The 17,086-nt window shown below is 42.9% G+C and overlaps 1 protein-coding gene across 50 annotated transcripts; it reads right to left on the bottom strand.

The window, feature by feature from the left end:
• Window positions 1-2,554: 2,554 nt before the first annotated feature.
• Window positions 2,555-11,371, bottom strand: LOC123167666 (uncharacterized). Of its 50 annotated transcripts, none has more exons than XR_006484043.1 (15): window positions 10,874-11,371; window positions 10,443-10,543; window positions 10,242-10,337; window positions 9,903-9,919; window positions 9,459-9,498; window positions 9,107-9,210; window positions 8,711-8,765; window positions 8,480-8,630; window positions 6,746-6,935; window positions 6,570-6,625; window positions 6,275-6,475; window positions 5,157-5,402; window positions 4,645-4,730; window positions 4,414-4,513; window positions 2,555-2,969 (listed from the first exon to the last, which is right to left on the bottom strand). XR_006484043.1 is itself a non-coding variant. In XM_044585501.1 (15 exons), exons 3-11 carry the CDS (start codon window positions 10,302-10,304, stop codon window positions 5,730-5,732), a joined length of 549 nt encoding a protein of 182 aa, XP_044441436.1. In that variant the 5' UTR covers window positions 10,305-10,337; window positions 10,443-10,543; window positions 10,874-11,371; the 3' UTR covers window positions 2,555-2,969; window positions 4,414-4,513; window positions 4,645-4,730; window positions 5,157-5,402; window positions 5,689-5,729. The 50 variants fall into 50 exon arrangements, 29 of the variants coding, with proteins under 29 accessions (XP_044441436.1, XP_044441437.1, XP_044441440.1 ...); XR_006484039.1 differs by having other exon boundaries at window positions 6,746-6,914; XR_006484048.1 differs by having other exon boundaries at window positions 6,746-6,914; window positions 8,593-8,630.
• Window positions 11,372-17,086: the final 5,715 nt, after the last annotated feature.

Below are 17,086 nucleotides of genomic sequence, written 5' to 3'. Positions count from 1 at the left end.
GTGTAGCAGAAATGTTGAGATTTGAATGAATATAATATTAAAATGAATTATAAAATATAAAATAAAATTATTGGGATTTAAATTTAGGGATATGACTAGCTGCGAGCCTCTCAATACACATGGATTATTGGGAGTGAAGTTTAGTACTCCCTCCGATCTATATTAATTGTCGCTGATTTAGTACAAAATCAGCGACAATTAATATGGATTGGAGGGAGTAGGTGAGTTAGGAATTAAATAAAAGGGATGGGTTAGAGTTGAATTAGTTGATAATTAGGATTATTTGACTCTTTGGATTAGAACTTTGAACTTGTGACTAGAACTTAGAACGTGGGGTCCGTGCCTGGTTCATTTGCTTTCCTACTAACTACACCAAAAATCAACTTTACTCCGTTTACGGGAAAATCACCTCCACTTCATGAAACTTGTTTCTTAGATATTGGTTTACCTTCCAATTTAATACCAAACAAAACGACCTACGAAGCATCGAAACTAGAGATTTCTTCTCCCCATCTATACTAGAAGTTATTTCGTCGGTATCATGGTGTGTTTATCTTTCCAATGAAACTTGATATGTGGAGGTTTAAACTAGCAGCCAGCTTTCCTCGACGTGTTCTTCCGCCTTATGTTGTAATGGTCACTCCGTCGAGCGGTTAGGATGCATGCTCTTTATCTTTGTCATTGCAGAAATTATAACCTTTGGCGGTGTGATTGCTTCACAAGAACAAGGAAACAATTAGTGACCATTGTTAGCCATCCTTGCAATTTCAAGTTTTACCAAACCACATTGGGATGGGTGAAATATCTGGGGTTTTGTGCAAGTGCTTAAATTCTGGAATTCTCTGTCTAAGATCCACCTAAATCCTAAGACCAGTGATGTTTTCACATGGAAGTGGGAATCCGAGCGTGTCTTATTGACAAAGTCAGATTACACATCATATTTTAACACTTTGACCATTAACCCCATGGCAAAGGTGGTTTAGCCGTCTTGGACTCCACTTGGATGCAAAAAAAATCTATGGTTGGTCACTCATGAGAGGACCTCACTAAACATGGTCTTCCCATAACGCGCGATACGTTTTATATGGCACGCCGGGGAAAACATTTTTCACCCGTTCATGGAGTATTGTGCGGTAATCAACATAACTAGCGTCGAGAGTATAGGTCATCTTGTTTGCACAAATGAGAGACAACCAGCTTTGATCAAACTACAATTACATCCTTGAAACCCGCTTCCTTTTAATAGAGCAACTTTGTCCATTGAACTAGCCATGCTAAAGAGGAAATGACCAAAGTGTCATACCTCTTTTATATCTACTAGATGACCCAGTGCGCCAAATGGCGCAGAGACCCATTTGAAACCATGTCCATGTTGAAAAATATTTGCCTTTTATAGTAACTTTATGTTTGATCGAGGATAGAGACCATGTCAAACCCGAAGTGTTTTGAACGTGTATTTGGAAAATGTGCCATTTGGCTCTATGTTACCCAAGTAAGGTGCAAGGTCCAAATTCAAGCATCAAGGGTAATGATTCTAAACCTTTTGTAACAGAAACCTTTGCATTTGTTAGTAACTTCGAGTTTTAGTAAGCACCAAGGGTAATAATTCTAAACCTTTTATATGAAAAATTAAGGAATACCTATGTTCAAACTATATACTTTAGCATGTGAAACTAATTCAAACCATGCAAGTTGAAATATTTAGAGACCGGTCATAAAATTGCCAAATCAGAATATAGAAGCAAGAAGAAAGTACCGTCAGTTTCGTCGAACTAACAGAAATGCATTTTACATTGCCTGCTCACTACTATTGTTGTCCATAAATAAATGTCTATCTATTGTTGTACCCAGGTTAACTTGAATTAGCTAGGATGAATCAAACACTTTTGAAATGAGCAGTAACATATCAACAGGGTATGCATCTGCATGAGACGACTGATCTTTTCTTGTTAGCAACAAAGAAATATTGATTTCAGTCACGGGCAAACCAAGATGCAAGCAAATCTAAAATTTCTCAATCTTTGACCATGTCTCTAAGGAACAACACTAACTCAAAATTGAAATAATACCATGTTGGTAAAGGTTCGCCTGTTAAGCGGTCTGATTCAGTGAGGATCCACCTGAGGAACTGACGTGTTGATATTGCAATCGAAGTTGAGGAACAACGACGATGGTCTGGAAGAGACAGGGTGAGCGAGAGAAGGTTTGGTACACGGAGGGAAGAAGGGGATTGATAAGGTCAAGGCATCAGCAACCGTGTCTGGTGCCCATGTCGACACAACAAAACTTAATTTATTATTTACCTTTTTTCTAAGCCCAACAACATGGTGTAAATTTGAATTGGAACAACTAAATTAAATTATTCTGTCTAAAAAAGATGTCAAATCAAAAAATAAAAAGTTAAATCAAATAAATTAAAGAAACATTAGCTGATATATTTATAATGGTTATCCAGCAGTGGTAATACAAATGATCGGTAACGGTAGCTATTTTATATGACCGGTACTGCTAGTAGATTTATAGTGGTTATCCAGCAGTGGTGATACAGATGATGGATCTTTTCAAACATTAGCTGGGCATATATATCATCATGAATAGATACTTGATTACATAAAGAACACATGACCACAAAGGGATGTTTAGCACATAGATGATTACAAAAATCTGAAGCCTATACATGTCCTATTCTTCAGAGCAGGAACAAAAGGGTTAGGGCATCATTGGAACTAAACATGGAGTATACTGCAGACGAAACAAAAAGTGGCTTCTCCAAGGGTCACACATGCATTGTAGGTAAGACAGATCCAACAAAGGTAATTAGAAACGGCCTTTCATAGTTCCAGCCGTTGTTCTAACTTCATACCTATGAAGCGTAATCTCTTTGCCAATTCCTCAATGCCTATAAGTGCTGCTATCATAACTCCTTTGGTGTCATCCTGTCCTTTTAGGTGACGAACAGTTGTCGTGTTCTGCAGAAAACAAAGGGCAGAAGTTGATGTGAACACATAACACATAACATGTGAATAAAGATGACATCCTTGTGGCACTCAAAGAAATAGTGCTCATATGGTTAATTTAAATACTTAATTGTATCCAACTCCCACCGTTCCTAAATATAAGTCCTTTTAGAGATTTCAATGCGGACTACATATAGAACAAAATGAGTGAATCTACATTCTAAAATATGTCTATATACATCCGTATGTAATTTGTATTGGAATCTCTAAAAAGACTTCTCCTCATCAAGAAGATCACATACACTTTATCTATCCTGTACAATGAGCATAGGACAAGCTCAGCTAGTGTAACTACCAATTAGCTATGTGATGATCAGCTTATAAGAAAATCAACTTTGATTATGTGTCTTGCGCCAAGACTACTCCAGAAACATGCATGTTGAATGAAATGAACAAACAAATAGCCAAAAGACCATTGGCTATCCTTGACTGGCTAGTTGACTAAATGGCTCAGGAAAATAAATTGTCATGACATATTATAAGTAATAAAAAGGAAAAAGGCCACAATATGTGGTACATAATGTTCACAGTCCATCGGCTTCACCAAACACTAAAAAGGGGTAAGCATAAATACACCTCGCTAATCCCATGGAGGCACTTCTCACATAAAAAGGCAAATGAATGAAAACAAACAGGTATCTTGTTTTCCTAGACTGTTGCATCCATGGCGAAATGACTATAGCAAAAAGATGTGTGCTATAGATTTGAAGAAAATACGGATTCGCCTGTGAGGAATATACTAAAAGTCTACAACAATAATCATAGTGAGGTAATCAAGAAAATAGTGCAAATGCCTGAACCTGATACGCTATCGAACTCATCCTTCCGTATGTAGTTTTCCTATCTTCCATGTGGAAGAGATTAAGGTAAATACTAACAGTTCGAATTTGTTTTAGAATATAGGAGAGGCATATATAAGTAAACTAAAAGGAAAAACCTACACACACACATGGTGCAACACCAGTCATGCTATTTATTTCAAGCATCAATGGTAAATACTAACTTGCCAAACCTCATATGTTTACTAACTATGATACTGAAGAAGAAGTTACTGAAGAACAAACTAATCATTCCAGTGCTACAGAATCATGAAAAGGAACTGTGATGAAAACCTAAAGGAAAAACTTAATTTGTTTTATTTTATATATAACCATGGAATAGCAGCATTATAAATCATAAGTTGTAGCTCCTATAAATCATAAGTTCCCTCATATTGTAAATAGCGCCCTTGTATGGACGGGGGAACTTACTATCCCAATGCCACATAGATAATCACAATACGTGAACACTGACACAAGATTGCTCTAGATTTGAGATCGTGGCACTCTGCACCTCCATATAAAAATTACCAATGTGTGGGAATTCTCATGAACATCATCACCACTCACTGACCCACCTTCGAACATCTCTTAAGGATTTTGGTGATGAACCATCTCAAGGAAATTTGCATTCAGGCTAGCAACTTCAATCCAGTCGTAGTCCAACAAAACAATTCTCTGGTCGGAGAAAAAAATAAGTAAATACAAAATAAAAAACACTCTCTTTTCACCTAGAACTGAAGCTCAGGAAGTTTACTTCCCTTCCTAGCTTCCAACCCTGTCCCTCCTCAGACCTCTCTGATCTATACCTTTGTCATGGATGGAGCTACACTTGCTCATGAAGATAGGTGGAAGCTGGGAAGGGAACAAGATTGGAGAGAAGACATTATCGAACCTAGGAGACATTATGCTATCAGAACAAATACGAAAAAAAACCAAAGCTCTCCTCTAGCTTGGTCATGTTTACATTAGCATAAATCGTAACATCAAATTGCAGCAATAAACTTGACCGTGCGAGATTAGTATGAGGCTCAGGCCCCACATAGTGATACGAGAGAATTATCATCCAACTTCATCTATACTATGTGTATATGATGACAGCAAGCATGAGGCTAGCAGCAGGCTTCTAAATTCTAACCACCGGTAATAAATCACCACATATGCCAAAAGCTCTAAGCAAAACAAGCCAATTTGCAGGCAACATCACACATCACTTCTCGAGCTATTTCCTAAGAAATGCATCATATCGTCAAAATCACCCAACCAAGGTCGCTAACCCTACAAGCTTTGTCCAGAATGTAGAATTGAAGCAGGCAATCACCTGACGAAACCTCAGAAGAGTGGGGGGTCGAGGCTCAATGAAGCGGAGGATGTAGCGGCTAATAACACCTAAGCAAAGTCTTGATAGCCAGCTGGTAGCTGATTTGCCATTAGTGGATCAACACATGTTCAATATACATGTCCCCTGATGTCATTGTCAACAACATAGCCTGAGTTTGCAGTAACAACAAGATCTTCACTTCTCTATCATCAAAGAGTACTAACAATTACTATGTAGTCAGCCTGCCTAATCATTTCCCATGAAGGCAAAAGCAGCAGCCATACACCAACAAACATAGAGATAACAGGAATTAGTAGTTGCAAAACCACACAAAAGCGTTGGATGAAACAAACAACTTTCTAGAGGCAGTGGATAATCCCTAAATATAAAAATATATTCACAGATGCAAACAATGTACATGAGTAAACAAACAATTTTAGAAATCCTAAAGGAACATCTACAAAAGGAACATGTACATGAGTAAACAATGTAAACATATTACAAGCAAGCATCCGGATTTCTTAAACAGTACCTTCCACATCTCACTCTCTTAAAAACATGATTTCCCCCATCTCATGTACATACCAACGTGCATAGAAGATACTGCCTGCCATGGATATAGCATTCAGTCTTATGCGCTTGAGTTACTAAACTCTGGGTCTCTAGATAATCTGAACCTATGTTTAATTATAAAATTTATGCATCAATATCATGTGAGCACATTCTGTCCTGTGTAGTTATTCTATGCAGATCAGATTGATAGATATACTCAAGCTTTCCAGTTAACCCTCCCAACTATGACATTTTCCATGAACAGGAAAAGGTAAACGTCGTAGGATATAATGTGATGCATATAAAGCATAGAACATAAATCAGCACATGGACATTTAATTAACAGGAGAGTAACAATCGATTTTAACAGCCTATATACTGCAACATTTGATGTCTAGCTATCTTTCTCCCTAGTGTTTTGTCTCTCACTCTTTATCTCCCGCTTATTTTCTCTCACTTCACCAGCATACACACATATGTTGTTTGGATAGAAACAGAGTAGGCAATCACAGGCATATGTAGATGGAGATGGCAGAGAATTAGAATCAGGACAGAGAGAAAGATACCTTTGGCGGCACCACGTCACAAATAGGAGGTTGCAACAAATCCCGCTCGAGTTGAAAGCAATTTGATGGCCTAGCAAAAGAAAAGGACAGCCAGCCAAAGGCAAGGAAATCTAAGGTACAGATCCGCATATACTTGCAAGTGCACCAACAAGAAAAGTATCTCTTTTCTGGTCCTCTATCCGTGCTATTTAAAAAGAAGATCTGCACTGACAGAAAGAGGCCAAGGAGCACCAAAATGAGAACAATAACCAAAGTAAACATCTAAAAAATAAGGACAGAGCATCTTCAACATTACCTATGTACTCATTCAGAAAACCAGAAGCACCTCAACTAACCATTGAAAACGGTGCCCTGAAATAGGATCCCATACATGAGGCTATAGGCATAAATAACAACCAAGGCAAAATCAAAAGAAATAAAAATATGTGCAATACATAAGCATTGCCTGTGTTGCTGTAGAAATGAAACAACCTAGTAACAGTGGCGTACAGTCGCGCTGCCGACACACCACAAGATAAGCCTTGACCTGTCGCACTAATGATGGGTGTTCAGATAGAAATTGTTCTGCACTTGGAGAGCAAAGCTTGCAAAAATGTCCAGGAGCACAGATGAAAATTTTCTTCTGTATGAACATTTTCATCTGTAGAAATGATCCGAGTAACTATACAGATAGGCAGCACAATAGTATGTGAGACATGATAAGATTGAGCACTGTGTCCAGGAGCAATTCTTAGGAATAGCAGTCAATTACATCATATAGTAATTGGATTCAAAACCATCAACCCATGGTAATTTTTCTACAGAAAAAGCACACAAAAATATGATATAAAAGCTTCTTCTGATCTTCTCTACCAAATCGGAATAGATGTGTACTGAAAGTCAAAAGATATTCGAGCTTCCAGATGAAAAACTTTGATAAAATAACTCAGGATGTTGCAATTAGCTGACATTATACTGCAACCTAGTGTTGCTGCTCACCGTGAGACCTCTACTGAACCATGAAACAAAAAGAATGTGCGACCTAACATTATACTACAGTTTCTTGTGACCGGCAGATTAGGAATGCAGAGCATAAAAATATGGTGGATATAATGATAAATTGAATGACTGGAGCTAGCAAAGCAGGGTCGTGGAATATCTCAAACAGAAGAAATTACTAACATGAAAGTAGTTGTCATTTGTAAGACCACCCCTCAGTGTTCTGGTATGCATGTGCAACCTGAACATTGTTAGGATGCTAAACATTGGTCAACTGCATCTGCATTTCTAATTTGTAATTAAAAAGATAAGTGGTTTCCTTTAATACAACTCTTGTGTATTTATTTTAGTGAATGTCAATAATTTAGATATTCACTATCTGGGAATAAGGCAGCTCAAATCAGTAGTAAAATGTAGTAGCGCAACTGATAAAAAATGCATTGAAACATCTCTAACAGAATCAGAATCCGTTGTTCAAAGATACGGGATCTACTTAAAAGATAATCTTGGCTGTTGGCTCTCGTAGATAGCCTGAGAGTAGTCGTTAGAGCTCTACCCTGTTTTTCCATAAAAAATAAACTGAACGGTACTAATGATTGTAGGCTTGTAGCTAAAGTTTTAAACTATGAAGCGACACACATAGCCAGCTGATATAGCGAACTACTTAGTTTTGTATTATACAGCAAAATCTAGACATAATAGTCATGCTACGAAACAACTATGAGGTGCACCAACTTCTTTTTGGAAAATACAAACACCCACTAAAGAAGAACGACCAGGAGGGCATTTAACGCAAATGCATTGGCTAATGCCAATGATGTCTGTTTCTTACCCGGGACCAGGATAGCCATGAAATTTTTAATCGTACGAAAGTATAGGAATGCAAAGAAACCATGATCATTCTACAATTGTTGAAGCAAGTTATTATATTTCAAGAAATCCTATAAAAATGAAGCAACGTAAAAGGGGGAAACACCTAGGCACGCACTAAGAAACTGACGAACAATATTTGTCCAACTAAACATCTACACCCAATGATATCAATATCTTTGCAGAGGGCCCTATATAATTGGAACAATAAAAAAATAGTGCCCCTCTGTTATCATCATACTGTAGCAGATTAATTTAACACAATTTAGGATGAGTAAAACTATGGTATGCAAACTGAACTAATTGTTCTCGTTACTTGTGCTTTCTGATGCCTTGTGGCATTGCTAATGAAAATACCTTGCGAATCCATTCAAATGAATTTGTACACTTCTGTTGATTTGTCAAAGGGAGCATACTGTAAACAGGACAAGCATCTTTACAGAAGTTGGCACTACAATAAGCTTAATGACCTTTCGGAATAGCTTGTGTGGTGCTAAAAGAGCTGCCCCTGCAATTAAAATCAACAGTTAATGGCTTAATTCTTAGTGGAGCAAGGAAAATAGGGAGCACAGATGAAAATGTTCATACAGAAGATCATCATCGATGGGGAGTGGGAAATTGTTCTGCACTTGGAGAGCAAAGCCTGCAAAAATGTATAGAAAGAACATGAACTCTTGACCTGTCGCCATGTCCTCGTTAGTGCCGTCGCCATGACCGAGTAAAATTAAAGATGCAACATGCTATTGAGTGCTCCCAAAATGAGCAATCAGCTGAATAACCCAAAACACGGAAGCACTCTATGCCCCGTCAGTCTCCCTATCGCCCTCTCCCCTCTGCATTTACACACAACTTACTACAAAGTGTTCTACTAATAGTACATGCATATGTCACCACAAGATTAATAATGAATGACTGTCACATGTTGCTTTTTCATGACATCGCTAAAAGGTGACAGCCTGACAGGTTAGCTGGGATAAAACATACTCAATTCAAATTCTTGGTATGCTTTGTGACATCAATGGAAATATTTGTCATGATTGTGGATGAAGCTTTCTGGAACCATTGAAGCATTCGACCCTCAACTGATCCTGGTGTCAAAATTCAGAATGAAAAACTTCAGTTTTGCAAAGTGTTGATTAGACTTTGGACAAAATTCTGCAAATTCTAGTACAACCAAGACACTTATAAACAGTTAAGTTTACTGGATAATTTCATTCTGCCACCAGAGTTGCTAGATGAAATAGAAAAAAAGAAGTCAAAGCTGAATCATGTTGTAATCTTCTCCCCCTCCGTGATAGGCGGCAAAGGTGGAAGAGGTAGATGAGGGCGAGCTCACCATCTCAGATCTTGGTCCTCCTTGCATTGGTCGCTCTGAACTGCACATATCAAACAACATTTCTTTCAACACAACAAATTATAAAGAATGCTCTGCTTGGCAAGACATATCAAAAGGAAAACACTATATCAACTTTAGGAGCGATCTGAGCGTTTAGTCGTCCGATCAACACGGCTTCTCCTTTTCAGAACGCCTAACTAAACTCCTGAAGATTCTATAGAAAAACTGAACTCTTAACTACTCAATTCAGAAAGGAAAAAACTTCAAACTGGCACCACTGGTATTGTTGTTTATTTTTTAATTAGGCAACACCGATATCTGAACCGAGGACAAAGGTGACAATGTGTACGATACATCCTTGAACAGAGGAAAAAGTAAATGATGCAGCAGTCAGCTAGAAAGTAAGTAAGCAATTCTTGAGTAGGAGAACAAAGAAGCTGCAACCTTCTAGATCGGACAACCTGCAAAATGAAAGCAGAGGAACTTGTTAGAGCATAAGCATGTCAGCAGAGAGTTTATAGACAAGGATCAGTCCATTTACCCAAGGTCTAACAAGAGCATAAGCATGTCTGAAATATCTTCTGAACTGTATATATGGTATCATGCACTAATATTTCCAGTGAGGCATGCAGGCATACACTAACTACCACACAAAATCAATGGCATAAGTACTAACAATTCAACCTCCGCTGGGTACCACCAACCCATTGTGCACGCAATAAAGGCGAATATTATGAAAGACATTAGCAAGTAATGGATGAACCTCGCAAGACAAGAACATACCTCCGCCAAACAAAATACTGCAACATAAAGGATGTGTGAGACAATGAACTTGCAAAGCCCCATGTGTAAGAAAATCTTGAATCTGTAAATTCATGCCTGAGACAATGAACTGAACATTAGCTCCGTACATTCACCAAGATCTTGGTGAAGGTGATCACATTGTTCCCATAGAAGAGTCAATTATAGAACCCGAGCACTCACCTAAGCTCAGCTGCTGCTCAACCCCCTCGGCTCCAACCCTAGAACATTCATTCCTGAGCCTGCCCATGGCCATTCTGCCCGGTGACAACAACGGTGCCGACCTGGATGCACGAGGAAGTGATTAGATGGACCTGACGAACAGAACACCGATTTACTTACCGAATAAGCAAACTATTTACTTGAATTTTTTTTACTTTGCAAGACAACCAAAATTGGCTAACAAGTTGTAAACTAACTTTAGAAATCTCGTGTTGCCTAAACATATGAAGCGATTCCTCCTCTCCTCTTCACCTTCATTTTTTTCACTCAGGAGAAGTTCACATGTTTGTCAAGAAACCAAAAGGAATCTAACCCAAGGTAGAAAATAGCTTGCAGCCACACAAGCATTTTATCGAGCAGGTCAAGAGCATGGGAAAAAGAGAGAGGCTCACCTAGGAACAAACACAGTGAGCAAACGCACAACAGAAGATGAAGGAGCAAATCAGCACCGGTGATCCTAGCCGCCACTGACCGCGAGGTTGGCCCTCCACCGTCTGCCGCCACACCTCCCTCTCCTCTTTCTCTCAGATCAAGCAGCCACCGACCGCGAGGTCGACCCTCTCCCGTCCGCCGCCACACCTCCCTCTCCTCTTTCTCTCTCCTGCGTCGGTCGTCGGGGGAGAGAAGGGAACGGGCAGCTCGAGACGGAGCAACGCCGGTCGCCTCCGGGTGCGGCGGCTCTGGCGAGATGGGAAGAGCGGAGGGAGGCGGCAGCTGCGCTGGGAGTAGAGAGCGCCGAGCGGGGAAGGAGGGACGCGGGGGACCGCTCCGACCCGGCAGCCCGCCATGGGGTCACCGCCGAGGCGCGCGAATGGAGGAGACGAGGACGCGGCTAGGGTTCGTGGAGAAGACGCAGTCTGCGCGGTCTCGCTCCTGCCCGCGCTGCCTGCCTTTTTGCCCGCTGAAAAGACTAAAATGCCCTTGGACCGCTGAAAAGACTAAAATGCCCTTGGCGGGGTGCAGAATTTACAAGCGGTGGCATAGCGATTATATGGGGCGACGTGGAGGGCGCGGTTCTGCCTAGCAGTCTAGGAGGGTTTATATGTTCAATTGTGACATTTCTGGCGAGGGGCCTTGCACAAGAAAAGCTGATTCGGGTCTCCTTCGTTGTTAAAGAAGGTTACAAGAGCAAAATGTTTTTAAAAACAAATTTGGTCGGGTGAGAGCCCTGGCGAAAAGAAGGAAGAGAAGAGAGGGCTCAGATTGCCACTACTTATCTAAGTGATCCAAACATTCCATTCAATGGTTGAATATTGGTTCGATCGTTTGCTAGGGATTGGCCCAATTGCTGGTAACGTATTTACTTCTTGTTTTGCACGTAGCTGGGTCCGGTCAATCTTCAGTCTTACATGTGGTTACTTTGTATGGTGTAGTACGTAGCACGTTAGCCATTTACCGCATCATCATAGGCTTTTCTAATGTGTTCACCCTACATTATTTAATGACAAACCTATTGTCACTTAAGGGGAATTCATCACATATAGATAAGAAAAATAAGTGCTCCACCTACCATCACCCATGTGAATATTAATCACCCTCCCCCATTATATACGCCCCTTTGTTTTAACGGGAGTAGATAACATGGTGCATTTGTTTCACTTTCTTTTAACTTGTTTTGTAGAACTAAGTTAGTTCATCAAGTACGTGATACATGAGAAAGGCCAAAGAGTCTTATGGGCAGGCCAATGGGAATAGGAGGCGTCGGTAACCGGGTTGTGGCAACTGGTTTCAGCCACTGAGGCGCAACATTCGCGACCTCGTCTTACGTCTCATTCAGACAAGGAGGACCACAAACTCAAGTCGTCGTTGTTGGGTCCGTTCATCATCGACGAAGTGTTGCACGACAGAGCATACCGGGTTCGAGATAACAAGGTCGGTGTCGTCGAGCTGAATCCATGGAACATCCAACTGCTATGTTCCTTTTACACCTAACCCTTTTTAGTTCATTTCTATTCATGTTTAGTTCGATCAGACATTATATGAGTTGAATAAAGATGGTTTAACCCAAGTTGGGTCCTGTCTAAATTTCCTTTATCCTTTGATCGTGCTAAAATACTGATCACCCCGTGCATGTGCCATATTGGCCAAACTGCAGATCCTGCAGAACGGGGCTGCATCAGCAGCATTATATACGCCAACATACCGGCTGAAAATTACTTTTCCTAAGTTGCATGCTTGCTTATGATTTGGCGTGCGCCTTCTCGCGCACATAGTCATGATCAAATCATGAAATCAACATGGCAATGTATAAACTTTCAGCTGCGATGTGGATGTTACACCGTTGTGTGGTCCATAAGTTTAATACTAAGGATTGCAGTCTGAGTTAGTAACTGACATTTTCACAAACCAAAATTTGACGGAATGGTGAACTGGCTATCTTCAGGAGCACACGTGTACAGATAAAATTGTCTCTCATACATAAATATGACACTAGATGAAGTGTGTGCCCTGTTGCACCTGGCTACAGTGGAGCAATGTGTATGCGATTTTAGATTGTCAGATCCTTGCATCGGTGATGATGGGTTGAGTTGGGCTTAATTTTTTCAACCAAGTGCATATACCATCTTTCCCCTGAATAGAGAGAACTGGGCGAACCAACATGCGGTTGGATGGTTAAGAGAACAGTGGTATCCTCGGCCCACAAAGATTCAAGTCTTAGACTTGACATTGATGCTCGCATTATTTCTAAATTTATTTCAGGCTTTCGGGGATGTTCGTTCAGTGAGAGGAGACTTTCTCGTCGACTACGAGGCGCCTATGGTGACTTCCTTAAAGTCTCAAGATACTATGTTAGTTCAGTCTTTCAAAGATGCTCATAAAGATAGGGCGTTCGTGCGTACGTTCATGGGGTAAGTGTATGCTTGTATATGTGTACGACTTTGATTGTACTGTGTTCAAACAAAAAGAATAATAAAATTGCAACAATCAAACAAACTCGAAATAACCAAGAGCACCGAACAACCAACTTAGGGCAAACCCTGTTTCGCCTGTGGCACGCACCCACATGTTGTTTTTAAAATTAACTTATGACTAAAAAATATAAAATCATGGTACATATTTTAGAATTTTTTAACATCTTTTTAAAATGAACATTTTTTAATATTTTTCTAAATTCGAATTTAAAAAGAATTGTGAGTAGTTTTATATGAAATATAAAAAATTGGCTTAGCCAGCCCAGAGCTACTTGCTGGCGGGCTACTGTGTTGTACCCGATCCATACGAGAAAAATTAGACGAGCACAACCACCAAGAGGACGGAGCGGTGCAGTTCCTGTTAAACATAGCCGAATTCTCAAAAAAAAAAAGGCCAAACACACAAACTGGTCCTAAGAGCATCTCCAGTCACGCCCCCAACATGCCCCCCGGGCGATTTTTTCGCGTCGGCGCCCAAAAATCGGCCCAGTCGCGTCCCCAGGAGCCTGTTTTTCGCCGGTTTGGGCCGAAACTGGCGCCGGCGGACCCTGACCGAACCCCGCGCGCTGAGGGCGCCCGGGGGCGCCGGGGCAAGCGATTTTGGCTTAACGAACTGCGGGCCCACCGAGTCAGCGACACTCCCCTCGTCGTCCTCACAACGCCTCAGTTTCCCGCGGGGGAATCAATGCCAAGGTTGCCGCCGGTCAGCCTTCCATTGATTCTTCACGGGCGGCGCTTCCTCACGAGAGGCGCGGCGACGCCCCCCTCCCGCCACGCGTACACACGGCGCCCGGCTATAAAAGCAACGCCTCCCCCTCGCCTCCGGCCACACCCGCCCACAGCCGCCGTGCTCTGCCTCTCTCTCCCCGTGCGCAGCCACCGCCGACGTTCCTCCCCTCTCTCCCCAAGCCCAGCCGCGACGATAGGCGAGCGATTCCCCGGAGATGGGGCGGCGGCCAACGGCTTCTACCGCCGCCCGCTGCATGAGTGGGAAGCGTACTTGCTGTTCGAGGCCAACATCCCGACGCCTCCCGACATGCACGCAGGGCCGGGGGGTGGAGGCTCAGCGCCGGTGGCGTCCCCATCCCCCCGCTGCCCGACGTTGACGTGCGCCCCGACTACTTCGCCGACGAGGTCGACCACGTGCGGGCGTCGCTGACGGAGGAGCAGCGTGCCCTCCCGCAGTACGCCACCGGCAACCACGAGGCGTGGGCAGCGTACTTCCAGCACCGGCAGGCGCAACGGCTGGCCTTCACCAACGGGGTGCCGGTGGTGCGGGGCACCAAGAACAGCGAGGGCCGCCGCCTGTGGTGGGGCGTGTAACGCCCGGATAATCAAGCTACAGTAATCCCCTACTAATGATGGCAAGTCATCACTGTTACTATTGCTAATCTTGTTGGAAATATGCCCTAGAGGCAATAATAAAATGGTTATTATTATATTTCTTTGTTCATGATAATTGTCTATTGTTCATGCTATAATTGTGTTATCCGGAAATCGTAATACATGTGTGAATACATAGACCACAACGTGTCCCTAGTAAGCCTCTAGTTGACTAGCTCGTTGATCAACAGATAGTCATGGTTTCCTGACTATGGACATTGGATGTCATTGATAACGGGATCACATCATTAGGAGAATGATGTGATGGACAAGACCCAATCCTAAGCATAGCTCAAAGATCGTGTAGTTCGTTTGCTAGAGCTTTTCCAATGTCAAGTATCTTTTCCTTAGACCATGAGGTCGTGTAACTCCCGGATGCCGTAGGAGTGCTTTGGGTGTGCCAAACGTCACAACGTAACTGGGTGACTATAAAGGTACACTACAGGTATCTCTGAAAGTTTCTGTTGGGTTGACACGGATCGAGACTGGGATTTGTCACTCCGTATGACGGAGAGGTATCTCTGGGCCACTCGGTAATGCATCATCATAATGAGCTCAATGTGACTAAGGAGTTAGTCACGGGATCATGCATTACGGTACGAGTAAAGTGACTTGCCGGTAACGAGATTGAACAAGGTATTGGGATACCGACGATCGAATCTCGGGCAAGTAACGTACCGATTGACAAAGGGAATTGTATACGGGATTGATTGAATCCTTGACATCGTGGTTCATCCGATGAGATCATCGTGGAACATGTAGGAGCCAACATGGGTATCCAGATCCCGCTGTTGGTTATTGACCGGAGAGGCATCTCGGTCATGTCTGCATGTCTCCCGAACCCGTAGGGTCTACACACTTAAGGTTCGGTGACGCTAGGGTTGTAGAGATATTAGTATGCGGAAACCCGAAAGTTGTTCGGAGTCCCGGATGAGATCTTGGACGTCACGAGGAGTTCCGGAATGGTCCGGAGGTGAAGAATTATATATAGGAAGTCCAGTTTTGGCCACCGGGAAAGTTTCGGGGGTTATCGATATTGTACCGGGACCACCGGAAGGGTCCCGGGGGTCCACCGGGTGGGGCCACCTATCCCGGAGGGTCCCATGGGCTGAAGTGGGAGGGGAACCAGCCCCTAGTGGGCTGGTGCGCCCCCCATGGGCCTCCCCCTGCGCCTAGGGATGGAAACCCTGGGGGTGGGGGGCGCCCCACCTGGCTTGGGGGGGAAGTTTCCCCCCCTTGGCCGCCGCCCCCCAAGGGTATGTAGATGCACTCCTTTCCCCTCGTTGCTAGTATACTCCATAGATGGATCTTGGTGATGCGTAGAAAATTTTAAATTCTGCTACGATCTCCAACAAATCTCACTTTGATTCAAAACCAATTCAAATTCAATTTTAAAATAAAGTCAAATAAATTATTTCTCCAAACAGTAAAGCAAAAATGTTCGCTGGGTTGCAAATATTTACTAGCTAATTATCATGTGGCAACCAACATCATTTGGCTCTCCCTTTAATCCATAGGAAAAATATAAAGTGGCCCAACAACATATTAATTGACTTATTCAATTTTCCAAAGATTGCTTGAACAATTCCTTTGGCTCTAAAACTTTTTGTGCAACACCAACATGTTGTGCATGATTTATTTGCCAAGTTTCATACATAACAAAATTCGTTTGGTGGGCCAACTAAATACAAGCGGAGTAGAAATAAAAGACAGAAATAGAAAAAAAAGGAGCAAGAAACTACTGTGCACTTGGGCTCTATGGCTACATGGAGGCTCAGCCCAACTCCCCCAGCTTATCTCCTCCCCCCTGTTCATCCATGGCGCCATGGCCGTCGCCCGTGCGTCCATGGCCGGATCGGCCACGTGCCGGCCATCCCGACCCTCCCGGCGCCTACTTGAGGCCGCACCCCCCTCTTGGTCAAACCCTAGCGTCCCAGATCCCCTTTCCCCGCTCACCTTCTTCTTCCCCGTGCATGCCCGAGCAGCCGCTGCCATGGACGACCTCCTCTGCGTGGCCACCGAGCTCTTCCTTGCCTAAGATCACACTCGGGAGCTCCGTCGTCATCGGCCACGTCGTCTACGCGTGCTGGATTGGACTGAGACGCCGCATCGGTGACGCTAGCGACGATCCCCTCCATCAGCCATCGCCTCTGCTCATCGTCGATTCGCTCTCCATCGACCCCTTCCGGCTTCACCGAGCACTCTGCTGCGCTCGCTGTGAGCCCCCGCTCCCTTTTCTTCCTCTTCCCCGTCGAATTTGGCCCTTAGCGCGCCTCCCACTCGTACCCGTAGCTCCATCGCCGTTAGACG

This window comes from Triticum aestivum, chromosome 7D (assembly GCF_018294505.1).
Source record: "Triticum aestivum cultivar Chinese Spring chromosome 7D, IWGSC CS RefSeq v2.1, whole genome shotgun sequence".
Classification (NCBI taxonomy): domain Eukaryota; kingdom Viridiplantae; phylum Streptophyta; class Magnoliopsida; order Poales; family Poaceae; genus Triticum; species Triticum aestivum.
This window is presented reverse-complemented; position numbering and strand designations above follow the sequence as displayed.